This window comes from Monodelphis domestica, chromosome 2 (genome assembly GCF_027887165.1).
Source record: "Monodelphis domestica isolate mMonDom1 chromosome 2, mMonDom1.pri, whole genome shotgun sequence".
In the NCBI taxonomy this organism is placed as follows: Eukaryota; Metazoa; Chordata; class Mammalia; order Didelphimorphia; family Didelphidae; genus Monodelphis; species Monodelphis domestica.
Genome location: NC_077228.1, coordinates 118,531,940 through 118,557,027, shown reverse-complemented (window position 1 = coordinate 118,557,027; position 25,088 = coordinate 118,531,940). Strand labels below are relative to the sequence as shown.

At 32.8% G+C, this 25,088-nt stretch overlaps 1 protein-coding gene across 4 annotated transcripts in view; it reads left to right on the top strand.

The window, feature by feature from the left end:
• LPGAT1 (lysophosphatidylglycerol acyltransferase 1) overlaps positions 1-25,088 on the top strand; it is a 110,724-nt gene that overhangs the window by 46,869 nt on the left and 38,767 nt on the right. For all 4 annotated transcript variants that reach the window (XM_056815891.1, XM_056815894.1, XM_056815893.1 and 1 more), the window contains exons 4-6: positions 9,449-9,567; positions 20,233-20,328; positions 24,375-24,648. In XM_056815891.1, the coding sequence (XP_056671869.1) occupies positions 9,449-9,567; positions 20,233-20,328; positions 24,375-24,648 (489 nt within the window). The remainder of the gene's footprint in view (positions 1-9,448; positions 9,568-20,232; positions 20,329-24,374; positions 24,649-25,088) is intronic.

Sequence of the window (25,088 nt, the reverse complement as noted above, 5' to 3'; positions counted from 1 at the left end):
CTGGGGATTTTTTCTTAGGGAGATCTTTGATGGCTTGTTCAATTTCTTTTTCTGATATGGGATTATTTAAGTATTCTATTTCTTCTTCTGTTAATCTAGAGATTTTATATTTTTGTAAATATTCATCCATATCACCTAGATTGTAATATTTATTGCCATATAATTAGGCAAAATAGTTTTTAATGATTGCTTTAATTTCCTCTTAATTAGAGGTGAGATCTCCCTTTTCATCTTTGATACTGTTAATTTGGTTTTCTTCTTTCCTTTTTTTTTATTAGATTGACCAGTACTTTGTCTATTTTGTTTTTTCAAAGAACCAGCTTCTAGTTTTATTTGTTAATTCAATAGTTCTTTAGTTTCAATCTGATTAATTTCTCCTTTAATTTTTAGGATCTTAATTTAGTTTTCATCTTGGGATTTTTAATTTGTTTACTTTCTGGTTTTTTAATTTTTATGCCCAATTTGAATACAGAAGTTTAGAAGAAACAAGAGATCAAAGATCCCCAGGGAGCTCAGGAAATAACAACAGAAAACTGAAACCTGAGACATCTCATATACACTGGGATCAGAGCCTGACACTAGCATAAACTTTAGCAATTAAAAAATAGGTTAAGAAATTTTTTTAATGAGTAAGCAAAAGAGAAAGAACCCAACCATAGATGGCTACTTTGGAAATAGAGACAATCAGGGTTCAAATTCAGAAGCCAATAAAATTAAAATACCCACTTCCAAAACGCCAAAGAAAAATATAAAATGGACAAAAGCCCAAAAAAGGTTCTTTATAAAAGACTTAAAAACCAAATAAGAGAGGTGGAGGAAAAATTAGAAAAGAAAAATAAAAGTAATGTAATAAAACCAAAAAATTGGAAAAAGAGATCCAAAAACTCAACAAAGAAAATAACTAAAAAATAAACATTAGGCAAGGGTAGCAAGTGACTTTCATAATAAAACAAAATTTAAAAATAGAAGAGAATATGAAACATCTTATTTCAAAAGCAGATGACCTGAAAAACAGATTGAGAGGAGTTAATATGAGAATCTTGGACTGCATGAAAGTTATGATCAAAAAACAGTCTAAACACTATTTTAAGAAATTATTAATGAAAATTGCTCTGAAGTTTTAGAACTAGAAGACAAAGATAAGAAAGGGCCCATATGTGTTCTCTCCTGCTCTTCTGCAGCTGTAGCTTGATATGGTGTCTGGTCAGTGTGCCTAGTCCCTGCAGTCTTTTCCTGATCAGCCACTATATAGATTGAGAGAAAATATGGCAAGGGGATAAGATTAGGAAGAGAACATTAGAAGACATTCATATTTATAGGAAGGGAAGTGGATAAAGGAAGCAATATTAGAGAAAGTTCATATTAAGAAATGGGTTAAGATGAAAGGGATAAAGGAGGGTTCCTTTAGAGAAGGGTGAATAGATTAAAAAGTTGAGTGGTAAGAGGAGCCGACAAGGGAAGGAACCTTAAAATGGTAGCTTGATTTAAAACTAAAAGGGTGGGGGAAGAAAATAAGAAATGAATCTTTATTTTAATTTTTTAATATTTAAAATTTTTATTCATTAGTTATTTAGAATATTTTTCCATGGTTACATGATTCATGTTCTTTCCCTCCCTCCCTCCTTCCCATCTCCCAAGTAACTTCACTGGGTTTTACATGTATTATTGTTCAAAACCCATTTCCATATCATTAATATTTGTATTAGTGTGATCATTCAAAGTCAACATAAGGGATGGACTTTTAGAAGGAGTATGTATTAGAGAGCTGAGGAGAAATAGGATAAAAAGGGAGTCAAGAAAAACAGAAAGAAAAAATAGAATGGAGAGAAATATGCAACTAGTAATTATAAATTTGAATGTGAATGGGATTGATTTACCTATAAAACAAACAGTGCAATGGAACAAAAACCAAAACCCAAAAACATGTTGCTTACAAGAAACACATTTAAAAATGAGAACATACAGCAAAAATAGAAGTCTGGAGTAGAATATATTATGCTGCATCTGACAGAAAAATCAGTAATAGTAATAATGGTCTCAGACAATTAAAACTAAAACAGATCTAATTAAACCAAATGAACAGGGAAACTACATGAAGTTAAAAGCTACTGATAATGAAGCATATCAATACTAAGTGTATATATACTAAATATTATAACATCCAAATTTTTAAAGGAAAAGCTAAAAGAGTTACTGGTGGAAATAGATAACAAAACTATAATAGTGGGGGACTTTAACCTTTCACTCTTAGAACTAGATAAAGTTCACCAAAAATAAATGAAATCAAAGAGGGAATTAGAATCTTAGATAAACTAGATATAATAGATATCTGTAGAGAACTGAATGGAAATGGAAAAGGAATATACCTTTTCCTTAGCAGTATGTGGTATCTTTTACAAAAAACCCCATCATATTATTAACAAAAAACAATATATCTAACTATATAGTTAAATGCAGAAAAGCAGAATTATTAAATGCATCCTTTTCAAATCATGATGCAATAAAATTATATTTAATAAGGACTTAGGGGAAAAGAAAATTGGAAACCAAATAATTTAATCTTAAAGATTGGGATAAAGAACAAGTTGTAAAAAGAATAAATAATTTATGAAAGAAAAGGATAATAATGAGACAATATACAAAAATCTGTGGAAAGCAGCAAAAGTAAGAGAGGAAATTGTATATCTCTAAATGCTTAATAAAATAGAGAAAGAGCAAATCAATGAATTGAGTATGCAATTAAAAAAAATAGAAAAAGACCAAACTAAAAATCCCCAATTAAATACCAAATTGGAAATCCTAAAAATTAAAGATGAGATTAACATACAATTGAATGTAAAAAAAAAACCCTTTAAATTAATAAAAATTTGAGTTAGTTTTATGAAAGAAAAAAATCCCAAAACAGATAAACCATTGGTTAATAAGATTTAAAAGAAAGAAGAAATCTCTCTCTCTCTTTTTAAGGAGAACAAATCACTAGCATCAAAAGTAAAAAGTTAGGAAACAGCTAGATGGCTTAGTGGATTGAGAGCCAAGCATAGAGACAGGAAGTCCTAGGTTCAAATCTGACCTCAGACACTTCCTAGCTGCATGACCCTGCGCAAGTCACTTAACCCCCATCTCCTAGCCCTTATTGCTCTTCTGCCTTAGAACCAATACAGAGTATTGATTCCAAGATGGAAGGTACAGGTTATTTTTTTTTTAACAATTAAAATAAAAAGAAAAAAGTATGAATTTACCACTAATGAAGATAAAATCAAAGAAATTAGGAGATATTTTGCCCAATTACATGCCAATTAATTTAACAATTTAAGTGAAATGAAAGATACATACTGCTTAGACTAATAGGATATCTAAACAAACCTATTTTAGAAAAAAGAGATAAAATAGACTATAAATGAACTTCCTAAGAAAAAAACATTGGGACTACATGAATTCACAAATGAATTCTACCAAACATTGAAAGATCATCTAATTCCAATAGCAGATAAATTGTTTAGAATAATTGGCAAAAGAGTCTTGCCAAACTCTGTTTATAAAACAGAGTGTTGATACCTAAAGTAGAAAGAGCAAAAACAGAGCAAGAAAATTATGTACCAGATAATGAACCTTTTAGAGACCAGGTGCCCAAACTGCAAACCTCTTGAACTTGTGAACCCACCCCCATGCCCCACCACCCCACTTAGACACTGGGCTGCTAGGCAGAGAGGAGGGTTATATGAGAAATGTACTTAGGTGCATGAAAGGTGGAAGGAAAGCAGCCCCCACCGGCAGGCTTGCCAGCCATGGGTTCTCCAACAAGGTTATAGATATATTTCATTAATACAAATAAATTCCAAATAAAATATTAGCCAGAAGACTATAATATAGCATAAAGATTACATATTATGACCAAAGAGGTTTTATGATAGGTATCAAAGGAAGATTTAATATAAGGAAAATTATTAACAATTGATTATATCAACAACAAAAGTTGATTACTTTATATGATTACTTCAATGGATATAGAAAAAGCTTTTGACAAAATACACTTATTCTTATTAAAAACATTTGAAAGCATAGGTATAAATGGATTTTTCCTTAAAATAATAAGAAGCAAAGAAGCATATACTTAAAACCATCAGCAAAAGTTATCTTTTACAGGGATACCGTAGAAGACTTCCCCATAAGATTAGGAGTGAAACAGGGAAGCCCAGGACCTACCCATATTATTTAATAATAATGCTAGAGAAGAAAAAAAATGGAAGGAATCAGAATGGGCAAAACCATGATACAACTATCACTTTTCATAGTGTATATATATATATAGTAAATCCTAGAGATTCAACTAAAAAATTAATTGAAACAGTCAGTCAGTAATTTTAGCAAAGTATCAGGATATAAAGTAAATCTACAAACTATCAGCATGTCTATATATTATATGTCACCAACAAGGTCCTGTAAGAAGAGATAACCCATTGAAAATAACGATAGGTAGAATAAACTATCTAGGAGTATACCTGCCAAAAATATCAGGAACTACATGAACATAATTACAAAATATTTAAAAATTAAAAACAAATTTGGGCTAATTGGAGAAATATTAATTGTTCATGGGGTGACAGAGCCAATCTAATTAAAATAGTAATCCTACCTAAACTAACCTACTTATTTGATGCCATCTGAATTAAATTACTTTATTTATTCATTCATTCATTTATACTAATATTTATTTTAATAGTATATTGTGATATATAATTGTTATATATTATTTATAAGATAGAAATTACAATATAAATTACATATTATGTCATTATATATTATATAATAAATGTACATTATAAATAAAACAAATAAATTATTTCTAGAACATATGAAATAAGATTTATCTATTAATATTTATAACTCACATTTAATATTCATAAAATAATTTATTATTTATTTTATTTATTTATAAAAATATTTTATTGAACTAGAAAAATAACAAAATTCATTTGGAAGAACAAAAGGTCAAGAATATCAAAGGGACTAATGAAAAAAAAAGTAAAGAAAGATCTAGCAGCACCAGATTTTAAACTGTTTCATAAAGCAGTAATTATCAAAATTATCTGATACTGACTAAGAAATAGAAAAGTAGATCAATGAAACAGCACAGATGTACAATAAGCAGTAGTAAAAGATTATATAAACCTTGTGTTTGACAAAGTAAAGATCCTCTCTTTGGGGATAAGAATTCACTTTGTGATAAAAATTGTTAGGAAAACTGGAAAAATCTAGCAGAAACTACATATAGACCAATATTTTACACTTTTTACCAAGATAAGATCAGAATGTATAAATGACCTAGACACAAAAGGGAGCTATAAGCAAATAAGAAGAATAGGAAACTTATCGCCTATTAGATTTATGGATAGGAAAATTATGAATAAACAAGGCATAGAAAGCATTGTGAAATGTGAAATTGATAATTTTAATTACATTAAATTAACAATGTTTTATACAAATAAAACTAGTGCCTAAGATTAGAAGGAAAGCAAAAAACAGGGGAAAGTTTTATAGATAGTTTCTCTGGTAGAGGTTTCATATCCCAAATATATAGAGAACTTTGTTAAATGTATTAATAATATGGGGACAGCTAGTGGATTGAGAGTCAGGCTTAGAGGTGGAAAGTTCTGGGTTCAAATGCACTGTCAGATACTTTCTAGCTGGGTTACTTTGGACAAGTCACTTAAAACTCCATTATGGCTCTTCTACCTTAGAACCACAACATAGTATTGGTTCTATGTTGGAAGATAAGGGTTTTTCAAAAAGAATATGAAGCACTTCCCCAGTGATAAATAGTCAAAAGATATGAATAGCTAGTTTTTGGATTAAGAAGTCAAAGCTATACATAGTCATATGAAAAAATGCCCTAAATTATTACTGAATAGAGAAATGCAAAATAAAACAACTCAGAAATATCATCTCACATCTATCAGATTAGCTAAAATGATAAAAGGGCAAAATGACAAACGTTGGAGGGGATGTAGAAAAATGGGGACACTGATACTATGTATATGGAACTATGATGATCCAACCATTTTGGAATGCAATCTAGAATTATGCTGAATTTATGCCTTTAGATCTAATAATGCCACTATTAGGTTTATTTCCCAAGGTGATCAGGGAAAAAGAAAAAGAACCTTTGTTTTTTTTTTTAAACCTGTATGTTCTATAATATTTATAGCATCTCTCTTTGTGTTGGCAAAGAACTGGACATTGAGAGGATGCCTAGCAATTGGGAAATGGCTAAAGAAGTTGTGGCATATGATTATGATAGAATACTAACATGCCATAAGAAATGACAAGCTGGTTAAGTTTTTTATAACCATGAAAGAACCTACCTGAAATTATGAAGAGCAAACACACAATCTAAGCCTAACCTGTTTTTAGTTTATTGAGAAAGTACAGTATATTACAGTACATAAATCTTCCTTCCTTCCTCCTTTCTTCCCCCTAGCATGCTACACTACAGCTTTTTGCTGCTAGCTTAGAAGGGTTGGCCAGGCCTTTTGCTAACAATCATTAGCTCTATCATTAGATAGAGATCATTAAGCAAATGGGACTTTAGGGCCTTTGTAAGACTTCTAAAGAAACTAAATAAGTTTTATACAACTTAGAAATAAGAATGCTTAATTTTAATCACTCCTTTAGGGGTTAATATTTAATAGATCAACTTTTTATAAAAAGAATAGACAGTAAAATTAATTTAAATTTAGTTCACCCCTTTGCATAATGCTTTATTATCTTCCTACAAATTATTTTGTGATATGCATATCTTTGGTACATTTTCATTTTAGTAAATAAAACCACTAACTTTAACATTTGAAAAATTATCTTTGGTTCTAAAAGTAACTTTTGCTTGATGGGCATGGTAGTGGTTGGGTGAGAGAAGAGTACTGAAGTTGGTATGTCCAGGTCTATGATTTCATTATTGTATGTGTGTGAGTGTTTCTGGAGGGAATCAGCCAACTCATCAGTGATTTCATGGTTTAGAGAATTGCTTGGGGGGGGGGGGGGCATGGAGTGATTTTTTTCAAGGTCACTCAGTTTGTACATATCAGAGGCAAATAATTGAATAAAAGTAGATTAATTGTATTATTTAAGTTATCCAATACCAAGAAATGTTATGTCAGTTTTCTTGTACTTGAAAAACCAAGGATTTCGTATTTTGTATTTTATTATTTATTTTTTCTATTAAAAAATACCCTTATCTTCTGTCTGTCTTAGAACCAATACTGTATACTGTAAGACAGAAGCTAAATTATGCAGATTTTTATTTAAAATTTTCAAATGTTTGGTTCCTAATACTTTTTTTTTTTGGTCAGGCATCTGAAAGTGTAAAACATTTTACTTCATATTTGTATGTTATATTGCTATTGCATTGTAGACATTTTGGAGATTAATAAATTTGAGACAGTGCTAGAGAATTTTCAGTATTTTTTTATATAAATTATAAGAATAAGAGCCATTCCCTAAATTAATAAATGATCAAAGGAAACAAATAGGCAGTTTCAGAGGAAGAAATCCAAGCTATCAATAGCTATTTGAAATAATCTACCAACTCACTAATCATTAAAGAGAAATACACATGAAGCAACTTTGAAGTTCTTATACCTATCAGATTGGGAAAGTTGGCAAAAAAAAAAGAAAGGAAAATGACAAATGCTAGAGAAGCTGTGGGAAAGCAAGTATGTTAATTTACTGGTAGTGGAACTGTGAACTTGTGTAACTATTCTGAGCCAGGAAAACCATTTGGGGAGACATTTTCCTGAACAAGTTAAGTGACTTTCTTCTTTGATTTGAGAGAGGAATTTGTGACTTTGTACATTTGAAAAATAAAACATAAAACTAAGTCTTTTAACACTGTAAAGAGACATCAGCCTTGTATTTTTTGCTTTATGCCATAAAATTATGCTCACTTTTGTATTTATTTAATGCTTGTTGTTTTCTGTTAATACTGTTATATATTCTTGATTGGAGTGTTGGAAAACCTTCTACAACTTTACTTATTTTATCCTTTTAAACTTAAGGAAATTTTGAAGGTTAGCATAAATTTAATTTTTTTAAATAAAAAATGAGAGACTTTATGCATATTACTTTGAGGAATATAAGGAAATATTGAGAAGATATCTGTATATCTAAAAATTAACTAACAATACAAAGCAAAACTATGTACCATATGACTGTAATGGATAGCTGGTTCATTCTAATTCTAGCTATTAATCTCCACATAAGAAGTGAAATCTGAATTGGGCTTTGAAGGAAGAATTTTTATAAATCAAACTTGTCACTCAATTTTCTTCTCTTCATATTTCTGTTCATCCTTGACTTTAGAAGAAAAGTAGATGTACAGTTTGAAATTTGCCTGTTAGTTATATAGTAAAGTAGCTATTCCTTGCTTTATGATTTAGCAGAACTGTTATTAAAGTAAGATTTTTTAAAATTGATAACTTTCATCATCAAACTGAAGATATTCCCAAGAGGCTTAGTTGAAAATTTTTTGGGAAAAGGAGGTAAAGATGTTGATCAGGGCTATGTCATTCCTTGTCATTGCCCTTGGAATTTGGTAACCTTGAAAATTTTGTATGTATATTTTAAATGGGATTCAGTAGTATTAAGTCATAATATATTTTGCCAGTAAAAGCAGTTACTTAATATATGTTATACATTAGTTCAGGTTTTAAAAATTAAAAAATGGGGATATCTAGGTGGCTTAATGGATAGAGAGCCAAGCCTGTGGAGTTGGAAGGCCTTGGGTTCAAATTTGGCCTTTGACACTTCCTAGCTGTATTTCTCTGGGCAAATCACTTCACCCCCATTGCTTACCCCTTATCACTCTTTTGCATTGGAACTGATACTTTGTATTAGTTCTAAGACAGAAAGTTTATTTTAAAAAAAAGGTTTATTAAAAACAAACAGTACTTTATCATATTAATTCTGTTCAAAGTTCTAGACAATAAATTTACATGAAATGAGATAATTACATTAAGATTAAAATAGTTGATTTTATATGTGCCTCTATTTTTGGTAAAAGACTTTTTCGTATGTATAATCTAGGCCAACGTTGGTGAACTTTTTAGAGATCATGTACCCAAATTGCACTTCCAAGCTGCCTGTGAGCCCCTGCATTATCCCAGATAGGGGAAGGAGGAAGTGCTCCCATTGGACTGACCAGAGGGGGGTGGGACATGCAAAATGCCCCCTCTGTGGCCCCAGGGCATGTGTGTCAACACCATTCTAGGCTTTTAAAAATGTTAATGTCAGTTTTCTAATTTTGTAGGAAATTTTTTTTAAAAATCTGTTTTATACTCTTTATAATAAAGTGATAGACCATAATTTTTAAGTTGTATCACATGCATACTTTCTTAAAGATTTTTAGGAACATAGAATCTTCAAATGAAAGCTTTGAAACTTTTTATTCTTACAGTAATGGAGTGGGGTGAAGATATTAAAGCAATTTCAGAAGATGAAGCTATGATGTTGGTGAACCATCAAGCAACAGGAGATGTGTGCACATTAATGATGTGCCTACAGGACAAAGGAATGGTAGGTTATCTTTAGGTTATAAAAGACAATAGAAACACTAATTAATTTGCTATATTGTAAATGATGAGACCCTGTTCATTTTCTTGTTTGCCTTTTTATTAAAGGGATCAGACAGAAATTACTCTTATTTCAAGTATGTGACTAGATTTGCTAAGAATTTGAATTTAGAATATTAGTTGCTGTGAATTTAAAATATTGCTCTTTTCTCAGATTTAAAAAGTTTGCAGTCTGGTCAAGAAATGTTGAGAGTAAAGGTGAATTGAAAAACTAATTGAGAGAAAAATGTAATATTTAAGAAAAAGGATGTGCAAATATTTGAGATGCTAAGAGCCTAAGCCATAATGGTAGCAATAGAAATGGGAGGAAGCAAAAGATGTGAGAGAAATTAAAATGAGTCAACAGGTCAGATTTATTATAAATGGTCAGATTTGTTATAAGAAGTGGTTAAGGGAGAGTAAGAACAGTAAAATCATAGATTTAGACCTAGAAGGGACCTTAGTGGTTATCTTGTTCAACTTCCTCATTCTATAGAAGATTCTTAGCTTTCAATCCAGAGTTATTAGAAGAGAATGTACCAAGAAAGTTGTACTGTCAATAGAAATTCAAAATTCTGAAGACAATATGGTGAATTAGAAGCCCTGATTGTATACCTTAAATACTAATAATTATAGCTAAATTTACATAAATTTTATATACCTAATCTGATTTAGAATAACCAGTCTATCATTATAGACAATGAAATAAAATCAAAAGAGTACACTTAAAACTTTGAGTCTTAGAATATATACTTTTTCTCTATGCAGAAATTCCATATCTCTTTATTCAGCCCTAGAGATCTTTCTCTTAAGCCCTAAACTTGTATTTTCAGCTCCATTCTAGATATCTCTGAGCAGATGTCCTTCTGATACCTCAAACACCACATAGCCCAAACTGGATTTGTCTTCATTCAAAAGCCTGATTTATTTAGGTCTTTTAGTGAAACCATTTGTTTTAGACATCCAGACTTAGAACTTCTGAATACCTTCGTATCCCCTTCCAGTTGTTTTATTATTATACTGGTTTTATTGATGAAGTACTGAGACTTTCATTCTTTCCATTGTACAATTCTGCATTCTAGCTGGTAGTTTCCCTTTCACAAATTTATTCCATAAACCACCAACCAATTAATTATTTTTTTTAATGTAGAACTCTATCACTGTTCATTTTAAAAGCTTTGGGTGGTCTCATTATTGCTTAAAAAGTCCAGATTCCTTAGCTTCAGATTTTCTCCATCTCTAAATGGGGAGATACACATATATTATTTTGTTCAGCTATTGTAATGAAAGTATTTTTTAAACCTGAAAGCATTATATGAATATATTCTTACTATTACTATTATTATTATCATTCAAGGGACTCTATAATCTGACCCCAGCTTAAATTTTCAGACTCATTTCTCTCCACTTCCTTTTATGTATGTTATGTTCAGATTAAAATGGGTTATTTTATATCTTCCAAATATAACTCACACGTTCCCCTTTTTGTGTCTTCTTCATGGTTTATGCTATCTACTTGTTAAAATCCCATCACTGTCTCCCTCTTTTTCTCAAGTTATCCCAACTTTAACACAGTAATTTTTCCTTTGTTTAGAGCATTTTAACTTTTGTTATATATAGTATACCTTTCCTATTAGATTATATAAGCTTCATGAGGATAGGAGCCTTGTATATAATTGCTATGAAAATGTATATTGACTGTTACTTGCATTATGGAATAGTTTCTGAAAAGATATCTATTTAGAAATCAATTCACTGAAATGTGAGAGATTGTCATGGATTGTTGATGCACACTTGGAATTGGAATAACTATTACCTGTCTATTTAATACATGGCTTTGAATTTTAATTTTTTTTTTCTGTTTTGGGGGTTCTTGTTGACTTAGAATTGTCATACTTAGAAGTATGATAATTTAACATTAGTGATTATTTCCTGGAGCCATTGCAAGAAAGATTTGAAAATGTTTTCAGAAACATCAAGAAATGATTAGATTATATTCAATATTTATAATTGCATTCTCAATCTTTTAAAGCGATTAATGCTTGTAGCATATATGGTAAGTACAAACTAGTGTATTAGTTTTAACAGAATACTCAACCATTCTAGAAAAGATAAAATTTTCTATAGAAAGATTCAAGTAATTTCTTCCAGATTAATTCTTTTATATAGGAGCATTTTCTTAAGTTATATACAACATTATTGTGTAAACTCCCCTACAATCATTTAACTTGAAAACAGGAAGAATGGATTATCTTCATCTAAAAAGTGTGATTAGTGAAATATTCAAGTGATGTCATAATCTTTATTTCAAAAAATAAGCACATAAATATCTACTCTAAGGGAAGTATTAATTTTTGCTGAGAAAGTAGTTGAATTTATTTTCTTTAACTTTTTACTTGATCAGTAAATTGGGGTTTGATTTATTCATATGAATTTGTATATAATATTTGACACCATGAAACTTGGAATTTTGTTTTTAGTAATAATAACTCTTGGAGTCCATCTCATTGTTAAATTACTACCTTTAATTTCAAAGGGAGAAAATGGATAGTCAGTAATTGAGTTCATCATTGGTTTTAGAGTTTTTCGTGTCTGATGACATTATTAGGTGTTTAATTAAGAAATTGAATCATAGTACAGTTCTATAACTTTGAGATCACCAATAGGACTTGACTGACAACTCTATAATACTTTGATTCAAAAAGTGAAAGGAATTAGAGGGCATAGGCCAGAGCTTATTTTAAACAGCTTTTTGATTATTAATGCCATCCCTTGAAATGACAAGAGACCTTTATAGTAGTTTCAGCAGGGTTTTGCCAAATGTGCCAGTTATTGTGTTAACCACTGGGCATTCAAAAAAGGGCAAAAATAATTGTCCCTGCCCTCAAAGAGCTCAGAATCTAATTGGGATGGCAATGTGCATATATACAAGAGCTTTTCATTGTAAAGAGAAGTTAATCTAGAGGGGTAGGAGGAGGTTGTCAGAGGAGTGAGGGAAGCCAGCAAAGACTTCTGGGAGAAAATGAGATTTGGGCTAAACCTTGAAGGAAGCTGGTTTCTTTGTCCAGTTTGCTGACCACTTAACTGCATCTATTTATCTAAATCTCTGGGGGTTTTGTTTGTTTAAATTATTAGTTAAAAGGAAGGTGTAAGTGTTGTTCTGTAGAATGGTTATGGAACACAAAGTGAAGAAAAGACTTATAGCTATGTAGAAGCCTTAGGCATATTTTGTTACTAATACTTTACTCAGGAAAGAAACACCAGATAACATAACAGATAATGAAACTGATTGTTTTAACCAATGGGAAAGGAGTTTATTGATATGGGAAATCATTGCTGATTCAGCTATCTGTGTATAGTCAGAGATGAATGATTTATTACAGAAAAATGCAAAACTGAAAAAGAATAAAAAATGGGAAAAAAAAGATGACATAGAATGAAAACAATTCTGACCTGACTTATTTAAGCAACCTTTTAATTTGCCCAAATGGGAAATGAATGGAAAAGCAAAGGTTGACAATAATAATTATTTCCTGCAGAAGTTTAACTGATTTAAAGCAATTGATATGAAAACAAAACATCTTATATACTGAAAATAGTTGATCTCTTAGATATCTTTGTCAAGTGGAGAGAGATAGCAGCCAAATCTTAGAAGATGGTAGAATATTATGAGCTGCATTGTTTCATTGAAAAACAAAAATCAGTTTAAAGAAAATTATCGGAAGTTATATTAAAAATACTTAGTGAGGAAACTGAAAAGAGGGCAACAAAAAGAGAATGGAAAAGACCTATAAGTATCTTTGTTGTAGAAATTTTCAATAAACTCTTCACTTTTAAGGACAGTGAAGCTACCACATCTGGATTCAGTGTCACAGTCCTACATATAATTAATTGCATGAGGAAGTGCAAATGGCACAGAGATAACAAAGATGGGATGAGCAGCTCAACTAGAAGAGAAATACACAAAGCATATCCATGCTGGAGGTGAAACCATTTTCAAATCATTGAAAAACTGAAAACTCCTTGTAAGTAAAAAGAGGAGAGAAGAACAAAAAATGAGGAAAAAAAAACAGAAAACATCTCCGATAAAAAACCCTCCCAAGCAACAGAGAAGATATTAATAATAAGTAACATCATATTCCCTCTTTCCTACCTCTACAAACTTATTCGGGGAATAATCTCCCATATGCATTTAGAATATTCTTGACAAGTGATATTAAAAGAGAACAGGTAGTCTTTTGCAAATGAAATGCTAAAAAAGACAATATCTCAATGTCAATTAATTGTTTCGAGAACACAAGATCTTACTGGGCTTATTTTTGGTTGAATTTTTTTAAAAATTAAGAAACCTAACAATATGCCTCCCAAGCACGTTAAAATCAGACAAGATTCCTTAGGTTATACTAACAATGAAAATAACTTTCTTCAGTCTTTTGATTACAGATATCAACTGAGGTATAAATGACGGGAATATATGCTCATCAAAGGTGTTTGCAACTGTCCTAAAGGACATTAAGTACAGAGTCTAAATTAAAGAGGATTTCCTATAGATAGGGGGATCTCTTTGCTCTGCTATTTTTTTTATTTCTTCTTTATTGTATTCCAGTGAGAAATTTACATACAAGTTTTCCAAGATTACATGATTCATATTGTCTCCTTCCTCTCTTCTCTCTTCCCTCCTGGAGTTGACTAGCAGCATAGTTCTTCTACTTAGATATGACATTGTGCTGATTTTAGAACATTGCAGAGTGTCTAAATGACATCTATAATTACTCAAGAGTTCAGCATTATTATCTAAGTAAGAAAATCATGTGGGTAAAAAAAATGCATTATTTTCCTAGTTTATGATATGTGTTTCAGTGAACAAACCACAGAACTGGTCCATCACATATCTTGGACAGACATCAGCAGGAGACAATGACCATTGAACTGAGCCCAGAATTGAAAAATAGAAAAGTGAGCTAAACTTTCTTTTGAAATGACATAGTTTTAAAAATTATGTTAAGCTATTTTTTTCAAAACAAAGGCTCACCTTTTTAACAGTAGTATTCTGCAGGTGATGATGTATGGCTAACAGTCACCTAATACCATTATCTTTGAAGTGTTGAAACTGAGGATCCCACAAAAGGCAATGAATGGGAAGGTTCATGGGGGGAATAAACAGGCTATAGCCTAAAAAAGGAATTGTACGGAAGTGGCATAATGGATATCATCAGAGAAATATATGACCACAAAGAGATGGCTGGTAATGTAGAGAGTGAGTATTAACCAATGAATGACTCATGTGTTTATAATCATAGTTATCTATACCTTATCGAAAGAACATACTGAAGGCTCCCAGCATGTTGAATGGTGGTGGTGTATTTATAGAAGAGTCAGAAGAGGATGAGAGATAGTACCCACTGTGCTAAAGTTACTGAGCCATTGAAGTAGTTAAAAGATTGTTTTAGTTAAATGACTTCAATATTTTAAAAACACTAAAGCTAAAATTGGGGTACATGTTAAATAGTCACATCCTCTTATCTCCAGGCTTTACTAATGGTAAAAAAAAAGATACCTTTTATTTGTTTCTTTCCTTACATTCTTTCTTTACTTCCTGATGGTTAAGTTCTTATAAAATAGTTTCACTGCAAAATAAGTTTTTTTGTCTGCTTTTTGTAAAACTGCATTTAAAACCATGCTTGAAAATAATTTTAGGGAGGCAACTAGTTGTCTCAGGGGAGGTTCTGGGTTCAAATTTGGCCTTGGACACTTCTTAGCTGCATAGCCCTGGACAAATCACTTAATCCCCATTGCCTAACCCATAGCACTCTTCTGCCTTGGAAGATGGAAGATAAGGGTTTTCTTTTTTTTTCCCAAGAAAAAGTAATTAGAAATATTTTTTAAACCTTAAAAAAACTATCAAGATTATGGGAATAGCTACCTGAAGCTCTGTGACAGAGATAGAAGAAGATTGTTGAAGATGAATTCTCTTGATTGTGATAGCTGAATTGTAAGGAACTATTACTTTGTTAATATTCCCCTTGAAACAGCTTCAGATGGACCACTTTGTGGTTCACATTTCAATACAAATCCAAATAACTAGGCAGAGTATTCCATTTGAAATTGCCTACTCATGGACTGAATTTGGTTATAAACAATTAGCTTGAAGAATGTTGACAAAATTCCTTGTAAAATATTTGGGAATGTCTTTTCAGAAGGGAAACAAAATAGGAGTTTATAAATTTAGCTCAGTACTCCCCAATGTAATTTAATTACAAGCTATTGTTGACCATTAAAAATTAAAAGAATTTTAAATTTACTATTGTGAACTTTGCTGTGAAAGCAAATACTGTTTGAGGCAATGAATGAATTTTTAAAACAATTATTTAGAAGGTGAGACTGGATAATTTTTTCTTATCAGAAGCAAAAATAAAATTGCTCTGCATTCTGGATTAGGTTTATAATCCTTACTCACTAAGTCAGACCATGAACAGTTCATTACTTCAGCAGGAGAGATCAATTAGTAAATTTATTAATTTCTTTCTATGTTTTATTTTCAATTCACTCCTTTACCTTAAATTTCCATCTTAATAATTATTATGCAATATCAATGATCGATACTATATTAGAATTTCATATTCTTCCAGTGCCCCAAGAAAGTAAATTTTTTTTTCTAAGTTGGCACTTAAGGTTGATGAAATAGGGCTTTTAAGGTACTATTTGATTATTCTAAATAATAAAATTTACAAACAGAATTCTATTTCACAAGCTCATACATGATTTTTGCCATTGGTCTTTGCTCCTAACTGCCTGAACTAATACATTTTACAATTCCATAGTACTGTGCACTTAGACTTGTCCCTTTATTATTTTATGGAGTTTATATAAACACAGATATTATTTTTGTTTTAAAATATTGATTTGCTAAGCATTATTTTACTATTGTCATTTTTAGAATAGACTATCTTGAGGTCCATAAAATTGGGGCAGTTTCAGTCTCAAAGAAGCAAATTATTTCTTGATTGGAACAGTAAGAGTAGTGTAAAGATTAAAATTTAGGAATATTGGGGAGACTGAGGCAGGTAGAAATTAGTTTTTCTCTGCAAGGAGTATTATATTTTTTAGAGGTTTATTAAGGATTAAGGATTAAAGAATATACAAGTAAGAAACATGTGCCTAGGCCAGAGGCCTAGACAAAATAACCTCACATCAAAGAAGAGACGCCTCTGCTCCAAAACGGAAGTCCAAAAAAGAGACCTAAAAGCTTTTGCAATCAGGTTAAATACCTTCTCAATCTTGGCCCAGGTGAGATTACAAAGCATTCTGGGGAAGTGGAGCAAGGAATTATGGGGATTGAAGTCCAGAGTTCAAGTCCAATTTTACATTCCCCCATTTGATCCTCTGGGAAGAAGTCCTTCCCCAAAGGATCATAAAAACATAATCAATTTAAAGATTACAGTAATTTGAGGATAAGAGAAAAAAACAAACAAACAAAACCAATAATTGCTGGATGCATTGACAGAAAGCCAGTTAGGGGGCAGTCCCCTTTGGCATGAAAGTATACATACAAATAAATGTTCAATCAACCACACCCAAAGTTCATTTTGGTGCACTTGTGGTCTGGAGGCTTCTTCATGGTGGCTTCTCCAACAGTTCAGTTCTGGATTCAGAGAGGTAGCATCTTCTTTACCTAACCTTCTTCTCAAAAGGAATTTAAACTTTGCAATTTAAATAATAATTTTTTTTTACATTCCCCCCATTAAGAGGGTGATTAAAAAACTGGGATCACTTAGGGATTCATGGCTGAGGTATATGAATCAATTGGCAAGACACATTTCTCACAAAAAATGAGATCCATTTCCTCTTAATATCTGGCCATGCTCCACTGTGAGTAGAAGGCAAATGAATTGAACAAGGTTAACAATTTTTCATTTTTTAAAAATACAGTAGTACAAATATATAGTTACCAAAATCCCCAAAATTCTCAATAGCCCAATTAATTACAATAGCAAACAAACACACTTTCATATTTCACATAAGTTGCTGTATGACATTTTTAAAACCTATGAATTGATGGACATTTGTCACAATTTTTACAAATATAGCAATCTTTCAACCTTGGTAATAAACATATATATATATATATATGTATATATATATATATATATATTTAAACAAGGTAAAACTCATCTTGGGTTTAGAACATAATCAAGAAATCTAGATATCATTCTGGTGCAAGTAAAGTAGTGAGCTGAAGAGTATAAATAAAGGGGTGCTCCTTTTGGAGGCTTTTAGGGATACAAATGCCCTGAGAATAACTGCCCAACTTCCATTCACATGTGGGAAGGTTGGGGGTTATAAAATGAATTTCACTTCAGCTACAATTGGCCTTACCTCGTGGTAGAGGCAGGCAAGAATAACCAGATTGTTAAAAAAAATTCCAAAAATAATATTTAAAAAACCCTTAAAATCAAATCATTTGAGGTGTTTAGCACATTAAATTTTCTAAGGTTGTTAATACCATTATAACCAGTTCTGAAGTCCATCTATCCTCAGCAAAATAGAAAAAAGCTGTTTTTTCATATATGGGCTTATTCACAATAATATTTGTTCAATAGTTATAGGGGAAAAACAACAGAATTTTAAAAACTCAGTACATTCAAAATAAATTCAATCAACCTTCAGTTCAAGCAGAATAATATTGAATCCAGTAATATATGAACTTAAAATCACAAAGTTAAACCATAACAAAAAATGTAATAGAATACAGAGATTTTTATAAACCATTGGAGTCTGAAATGCTTTAGAATATAGCCTTTAGTCTTTAAAGTTCCTTAGTTGTGTTTATCCATTTAAGTAAATGTCTATTGTCCGAAGGCAGAGTAGTAAGAGCTAGGCAATGGGTTTCAAGGGACCCATCCAGGGCCCCATAGCTGGGAAGTATCTGAGGCCAGATTTTAACCCAGGACCATGCTCTCAGTGCCCTGAGCCACCCATTTGACTCCCCAAAGTTGAATCTTTGGGCTGAATCTTTCTTCTGGCACCCAGGTGAAATCAATGAAATTACCAGAACAGTCAAAAGGTATCCTTTTAAACAGCCCATTGCTATTAAGTTTCTGTTTGAAAAATCTGTTTCTTCTCCTCTCCCTTTTCTCTCTCCCCTGCTCTGATCCCCCTGTGGCCAATACCCCCATCCACGTGGAGGCTTAGCCTAAGGGAAAATTACCCGGTCTCCTTTCCCTCTCTTCTCTCCCCTCCGTCCACGTGGCCAATACTGTTAATAGCTGGTCACAATGAGTCCTCAGCAATCTGCTCCAAGGATCTGGGTGATGAGCCGGCTGGGGTCACGCTCCTGGGTCTGGGTCTGGGGGTCTGAGGCTGAGGTGATGAGCTGTCTGGGTCAGATGCCAGATGAGTGAGAGACAGACTGCCGGGGTGGGTCGGGCCGGGAGCCGGAGTGCAGCTCGGGCATCAGGTGAGAGGCCAGGAGCAGAAGCAGGAGCCTGAGAGGGCAGGCAGGAGCTGATCAAGATGGTTTTCTAAAGAGCATCTTGGAGAACCATGGCTTTAAAAAAATCATTATTTAGGCTAAAAAATTTGAGAAGTTCTCATCCAATCTAGTGGTCGCCAAAACTGTAAAGATTAAAATTTAGGAATATTGGGGAGACTGAGGCAGGTAGAAATTAGTTTTTCTCTGCAAGGAGTATTATATTTTTTAGAGGTTTATTAAGGATTAAGGATTAAAGAATATACAAGTAAGAAACATGTGCCTAGGCCAGAGGCCTAGACAAAATAACCTCACATCATAGAAGAGACGCCTCTGCTCCAAAACGGAAGTCCAAAAAAGAGACCTAAAAGCTTTTGCAATCAGGTTAAATACCTTCTCAATCTTGGCCCAGGTGAGATTACAAAGCATTCTGGGGAAGTGGAGCAAGGAATTGTGGGGATTGAAGTCCAGAGTTCAAGTCCAATTTTACATTTGGGACTACAAATTCAATTAAAAAAAAACAAAACCTTTTGTTTTGAGTGGCTATTTATTATGAACAAAGAACTATGCAGAAAATCTGGACTTCAGGGGCCATAAGTCCCAGATGTATAAATAAATCTTTTTTATCTCTAGAACTAGCATTAGTCTTATAATCAGTCATTTAACCTGAAAGGATTTTTAAGTACCTACCATTTGCCAGGGACTCTGCCAAGCACTGGGAATACAAAAACAAAAACTGTCCCTGCTCTTCAGGAACATGCACTCTATTGGGGAAGCCAATATTTACACATAACTGTATGAAATATTCAAGCAGTAGGCAGAGAGTCATGAACCAACTTTCAAGGAACTAGGTTTCTTTTTTTTTTTTAAACAAGGTGGAAGTGAGGAGGGAATGCATTATAGGTTTGGATGAAATCCTGTACAAAAGGTGGAATGTCTTGTATTGGAGAAACAGCAAGGCTGTTTGGCTGGATTGTAGAGTATATGAAGGAGAATAATTAATAAACCTGGAAAAGTAGATTAGAGTCAGCTTGAAAAGTGCTCAAAAGAGGTCTTATGGATACAGCCTGAGGTGCTTTCCCCCCAGACTGAACCACTTACTTGTAAAGTCAAGTTCAATTTACCCAAGACTTAATCACTTTCCTTTTCCAAACATTTCAGGTTGTTGCTCAGATGATGTGGTTGATGGATCACATATTTAAGTATACAAACTTTGGTATTGTTTCTCTAATTCATGGAGATTTCTTTATAAGACAGGTAAGTAATAGAGTTTTTTTTTTTTGTTTGTTTTGCTCTGCCACTAATTGATCAATGAATTGCTGTGTAATTATATTAGCACTAAATGTAGGCGTTATAGTAGGTGCCTAGCAGTTTATGAGTCTCGGGAAGCTTCACTATTGATTCTCTGTGTTCCCAAGACAATTTTAATCCTTGTGAATAAGAAACAGCCAACTTTTGCCTCCTCCTGCCAGTCAAGGATCACAGAGACAGAGGTAGCCACCATCACTTTAACCTCTGAAGCTCAAGTGTAAGATTCCCTAGGGTATGCTACTGGTAAAATGTTTCATTTTCTTATAAGTGGTTGACTTGAAAGGGCAAGTGAAATTTATCATGTTGATAGTATATTATCCAGCAACCTCTTATCTTCTGTAAAAATCTGTAAATGAATAAATAGGAATCTTCAGGCCCAACAAAAAGAGCTGTCCCAAAGTAAGGATACTCACTTCATTCTCAGGCTCAGGGCATATCAGTCAAGAAGCATTTGTTACATGTCTAATATGTGTCCCAGATTCTTTGTTACATGCTGGGCATGGAAAGATAAAAATTTCAGCTTTCAGACTTAATTTACTACTTTTTATTCTAGCTTGCAGTTATAATCAGAGAGCAGAAAAGCAAATGATAGACCTTGGCAAGTACTTTGTAAAACGTAAGAGTCCAAGGTGAGGAGTTAGTGGTTGTTATTAGTAGGATAAGGACCACCAGATTCCCTGCCTAATTAGAAAATATAGGCAGCTGTGAAAGAAGGAATAGACGTGACAACAGCTGTGAGGACAGAGACCTCTGGAATCACTTATTGTAAAGGCAGCAGTATAGATAACGGGTTTTAAGCAAATTATCACTATTATAAAGTCTAACCAAAGTAAAGTTTGAAGTACTCTTAGCAACTATTCTTCATAACATTTTTACTTAAAAGCACTCAGATTATCTTGTGGAAAATATCTCCTGAAGGAATCATTGAAAAGGAACAGGTAGTAGTCAGTTTTTAACTGAACCACCAACTAGAATAACACAATGCCATTATTTGGGGAATTCAACAAAATACGTCTCAATAAATTTTAAGCATATTGTTGCCCACAATACAGTAATTGCTTATCATAATTACAATTTTGTTAAATATATTTAACTAAAACATAGGGACATTTTAGGGATGTTTCCACCACAAATGGGTAAAATATAAAAAACACTTAATTGCTTTAATTAAAGGACTAGATTTCAATTATCTGGACATTTTACCTATTCAAAATCCCTTAGTCCCCCAACAGTGCTAGGTAAATGAGATGTTATAGTAAATCAGGTTACTGAAAGTAATTGGTATCTACTATGTTGGAATACACACACACACACACACACACACACACACACACATCAAGTTTTCTAGCTAAATTATTATTGTTTTCTCTTAGGTATTCTTTTTCCTGTTACCATTATTTAGAATAGATTACAACATGGATTTAAAAAAATTAATAGTTTGCAATGAACAATGAAAGCTAAACAGTATACTCTAAAATAATTCTAATAATAACCTACATTTCTGTAGTGTTTTAAGGTTTGCAAAGTGCCTCACATGTTAACTGATTTCATCATCACAGTAACCTTTACAAAACCAAAGCATGAGGATTACTTTATCTAGGGTAATTTTTCTTGTTCAGTAAGAAAGGGAGTAGATAAGGTTGAGGACAAAAAAGAGAACTTCCAGAGTCCAGAGCATTAAGATTTCTGAAAGAAGATTGAGCCTATTGAAGGATGATAACTTAGAAGGCCAGATACAATCTTTTCATGTGTTTTCTTATGTTTTATCACTTGAGGGAATTGTTCCAGATATTATTCCTATGGGTGGGAAGAATGTTTTTAATGTATTAGTGTGTAAAAATATTAAAAAATACAATCTTTTCATGTGTTTTCTTATGTTTTATCACTTGGGATTGTTCCAGATATTATTCCTATGGGTGGGAAGAATGTTTTTAATGTATTAGTGTGTAAAAATATTCAATCTGAATTCTAATTGATCACTATTCTGGAAAGAGAAGAAAGGGGCATATATGGCAGAGTGAGAAAAGTTAAGTTCTGAGAGAGCAGGGATCAGTATCTAGTCTTCATGAATCCTGAATGTGAATCTCTCTCTCATGAGCACAGCCAATGAGGAGGGCTCTAGGAAGGTGCAATAGGATTAGAGTTAAATGGAACTTCAATTGATAAAAGCTTCATCATATGCTCGACAATTTCAGGGAGTTGTGGAGGCTGTCGTGGTCCTGAAGCCTCAAGGCCCAGTATATAATCATCAAGGTAGAGCCAGCTTCTACCATCTAAAATGAGTTTTTCTCAATCAGAAGAAGGGAGTAGATGAGATAGAGAACAAGAAAGAGAATGTCCAGGGGCCAGAGCACTCAGGTGCCCAAAAGGAGATTGGTCTTATTTGAAGATGATAATGTGGGAGGCCAGAGAGCAAAGTATCTTTCTTGCTTGGGAGCCAAGAGGTAGGAAAGGAGGAGAATTAGGCTAGGCTCTTGGTCAAGGAGTCTACACTGAGGAATGAAGCATGAGAGATTCAAAACGGAGGGTAGGAGATGATTATAGAGAACAAATATTCTGTTCTAAGACCCAGATTCTCACACTTGGACCTGAGAGTTGGGCTAAGCAATTTGGAGAAAGCTCAAATATCAACAGCCTTACCAAAACCAAAGTAGACATAATAAAAGTTCTTTTTTTGGTATGAAAGTTTGAGGGGAAATTAAAGGCCACCCCAAAGAAAGTAGAGTTTAGGGTTTAAGGAATGACTTTATTAAGTAGACAGAAGCAGAAAGCTCAAGAGATGATAGTTCTTTGTTGCCTTTTGATTTTAGTCCCTTTTTAGAATATCTTAAGCTTTACAATGTTTATAATATGTAATAATAAAAGTTAACATTTATATTGAAGTGGTATACTTCATAAAGCAAGTCCAGACACCCAGAAGTTCATTTAATAGAACCAATATTTGTTTATTAATCTTATTGATTAATAATATGTAACTAACTGACCAGGGCAGCCTTCCTAGTGAAAGCCATGTTGAGGCAAAGTTACAGACAGTTTTTATAGGTTACATACGTGAGAGAGGTGAAAAGGTAAAATGAGCTCATACAAAGCTAATGAAGGATATATGGCTTTAAGTTAAAAAAAAAAAAAGTGAAATGTGGCCTGGGGCAGACTGACCAGGGAAATCAAGTCTTCTTGGACAGAGGCCAGATGTACCATAAATTGGGAGGATGGACCTTCCTTTGTATATCTTATCCCGCTCCTGGTTCATCCTGTCTTTGAGGGGGCATCCCCTAGTTCCCCTGACCATCTGTTGTTACAGCCTGGGAAAGTACATTCTTTAAGCCTGCTTTTACCAATTGATCAGGTATTTTGTTTTACTCTATTTCAACATATTGTTTTAAGCTTTGCAAAATGTTTTACAAACATTATCTCATTTGAGCTTTATAACATACCTGGGAGATGGGTGCTATTATTTTCCCCCAAGTGACTTGATCAGGGTCAAATACCTAGTAAGTGTCTGAGGCAAGATTCAAATTCAGATCTTCCTAACTCCAGGTTTTCTGTCCATTGTGACATCCACTGATTGTTGACTTGATTTTGGTTAGATAGAAACTAAGAATTATAAGGAAATTATCTGTGAACTTTTTGTAACAAAATGGCTAGGAAAAGTAGATTATCTGTCTTGAATTAGAGATAAAATTTCCTTTCATGAGAACTAAAAATAAAGTTATCCTTGGGAACTCCTAGCAAAAAAATGAACTAGAATTTTAAAAAGAGTTTGTATGGAAAATCTTATCTGAATCAAAAAATAGTGAAATATGATTTTCTGCAAACTCCCAATGTTAATCTTTTGTATCTATTTTCCTTTGGAGATGAGGAGAGAGGGGGATAGGGTTGGCTATTTCTTTTTAACTTCAAACTAAGTTGAACTTAATTACTTTTGCTTTTTTTTAAATAGCTATTTAAAAGATATCTACTTTATTCTCCTTGTGTGTGTCTGTACACTCCAGGGAAAGTCTCATCGAGACCAGCAGCTTGTTCTTCTCAAGAAACACCTCAAACATTATTACAGGAGCCGAGATCGGAAGTGGATTGTTCTGTTTCCAGAAGGTGGCTTCCTCAGGAAGAGACGAGAAACAAGTCAGGCATTCGCCAAGAAAAATAATTTGCCATTCCTCACACATGTCACCTTGCCAAGACTTGGGGCAACACAGATTATTCTGAATGAACTTGTAGCACAACAAGAAAATGGAACCCCAGCAGGTGGAGATGCTAGGGTGTTAGGTATGATAGATTTTTTTTTTTAATTTATGGGAGAGCTATTATTGTTCAGTTGAATCCAACTTTGGTGACTCGAGTTAGGGTTTTCTTGGCAAAGATCCTTGAGTAGTTTACCATTTCTTCCTCTAGTTCATTTTACAGATGAGGAAATTGAAGCAGACAGGGTTAAGTGACTTGCCCATGGTCACACAACTAATAATGGATTTGAACTTGGATCTTCTGTAGTTCTATCCACTTTTCCACCTAGTTTCCTAGGAGAGCTATAGGATTTTCCTATTGGAAAATTCAAGAGAATGACAGTACTCATTTTTAAATTTTACTTTTATTTTTCTGTCAAAGGGAACTAATATTTTGAGAGGAATAAAAGAAGCTTTTATTTGTTGCATGGTGATACGGATTTTATTCTGTGTTCACAAGCATATTCCTATATTCTTATGGTTCTA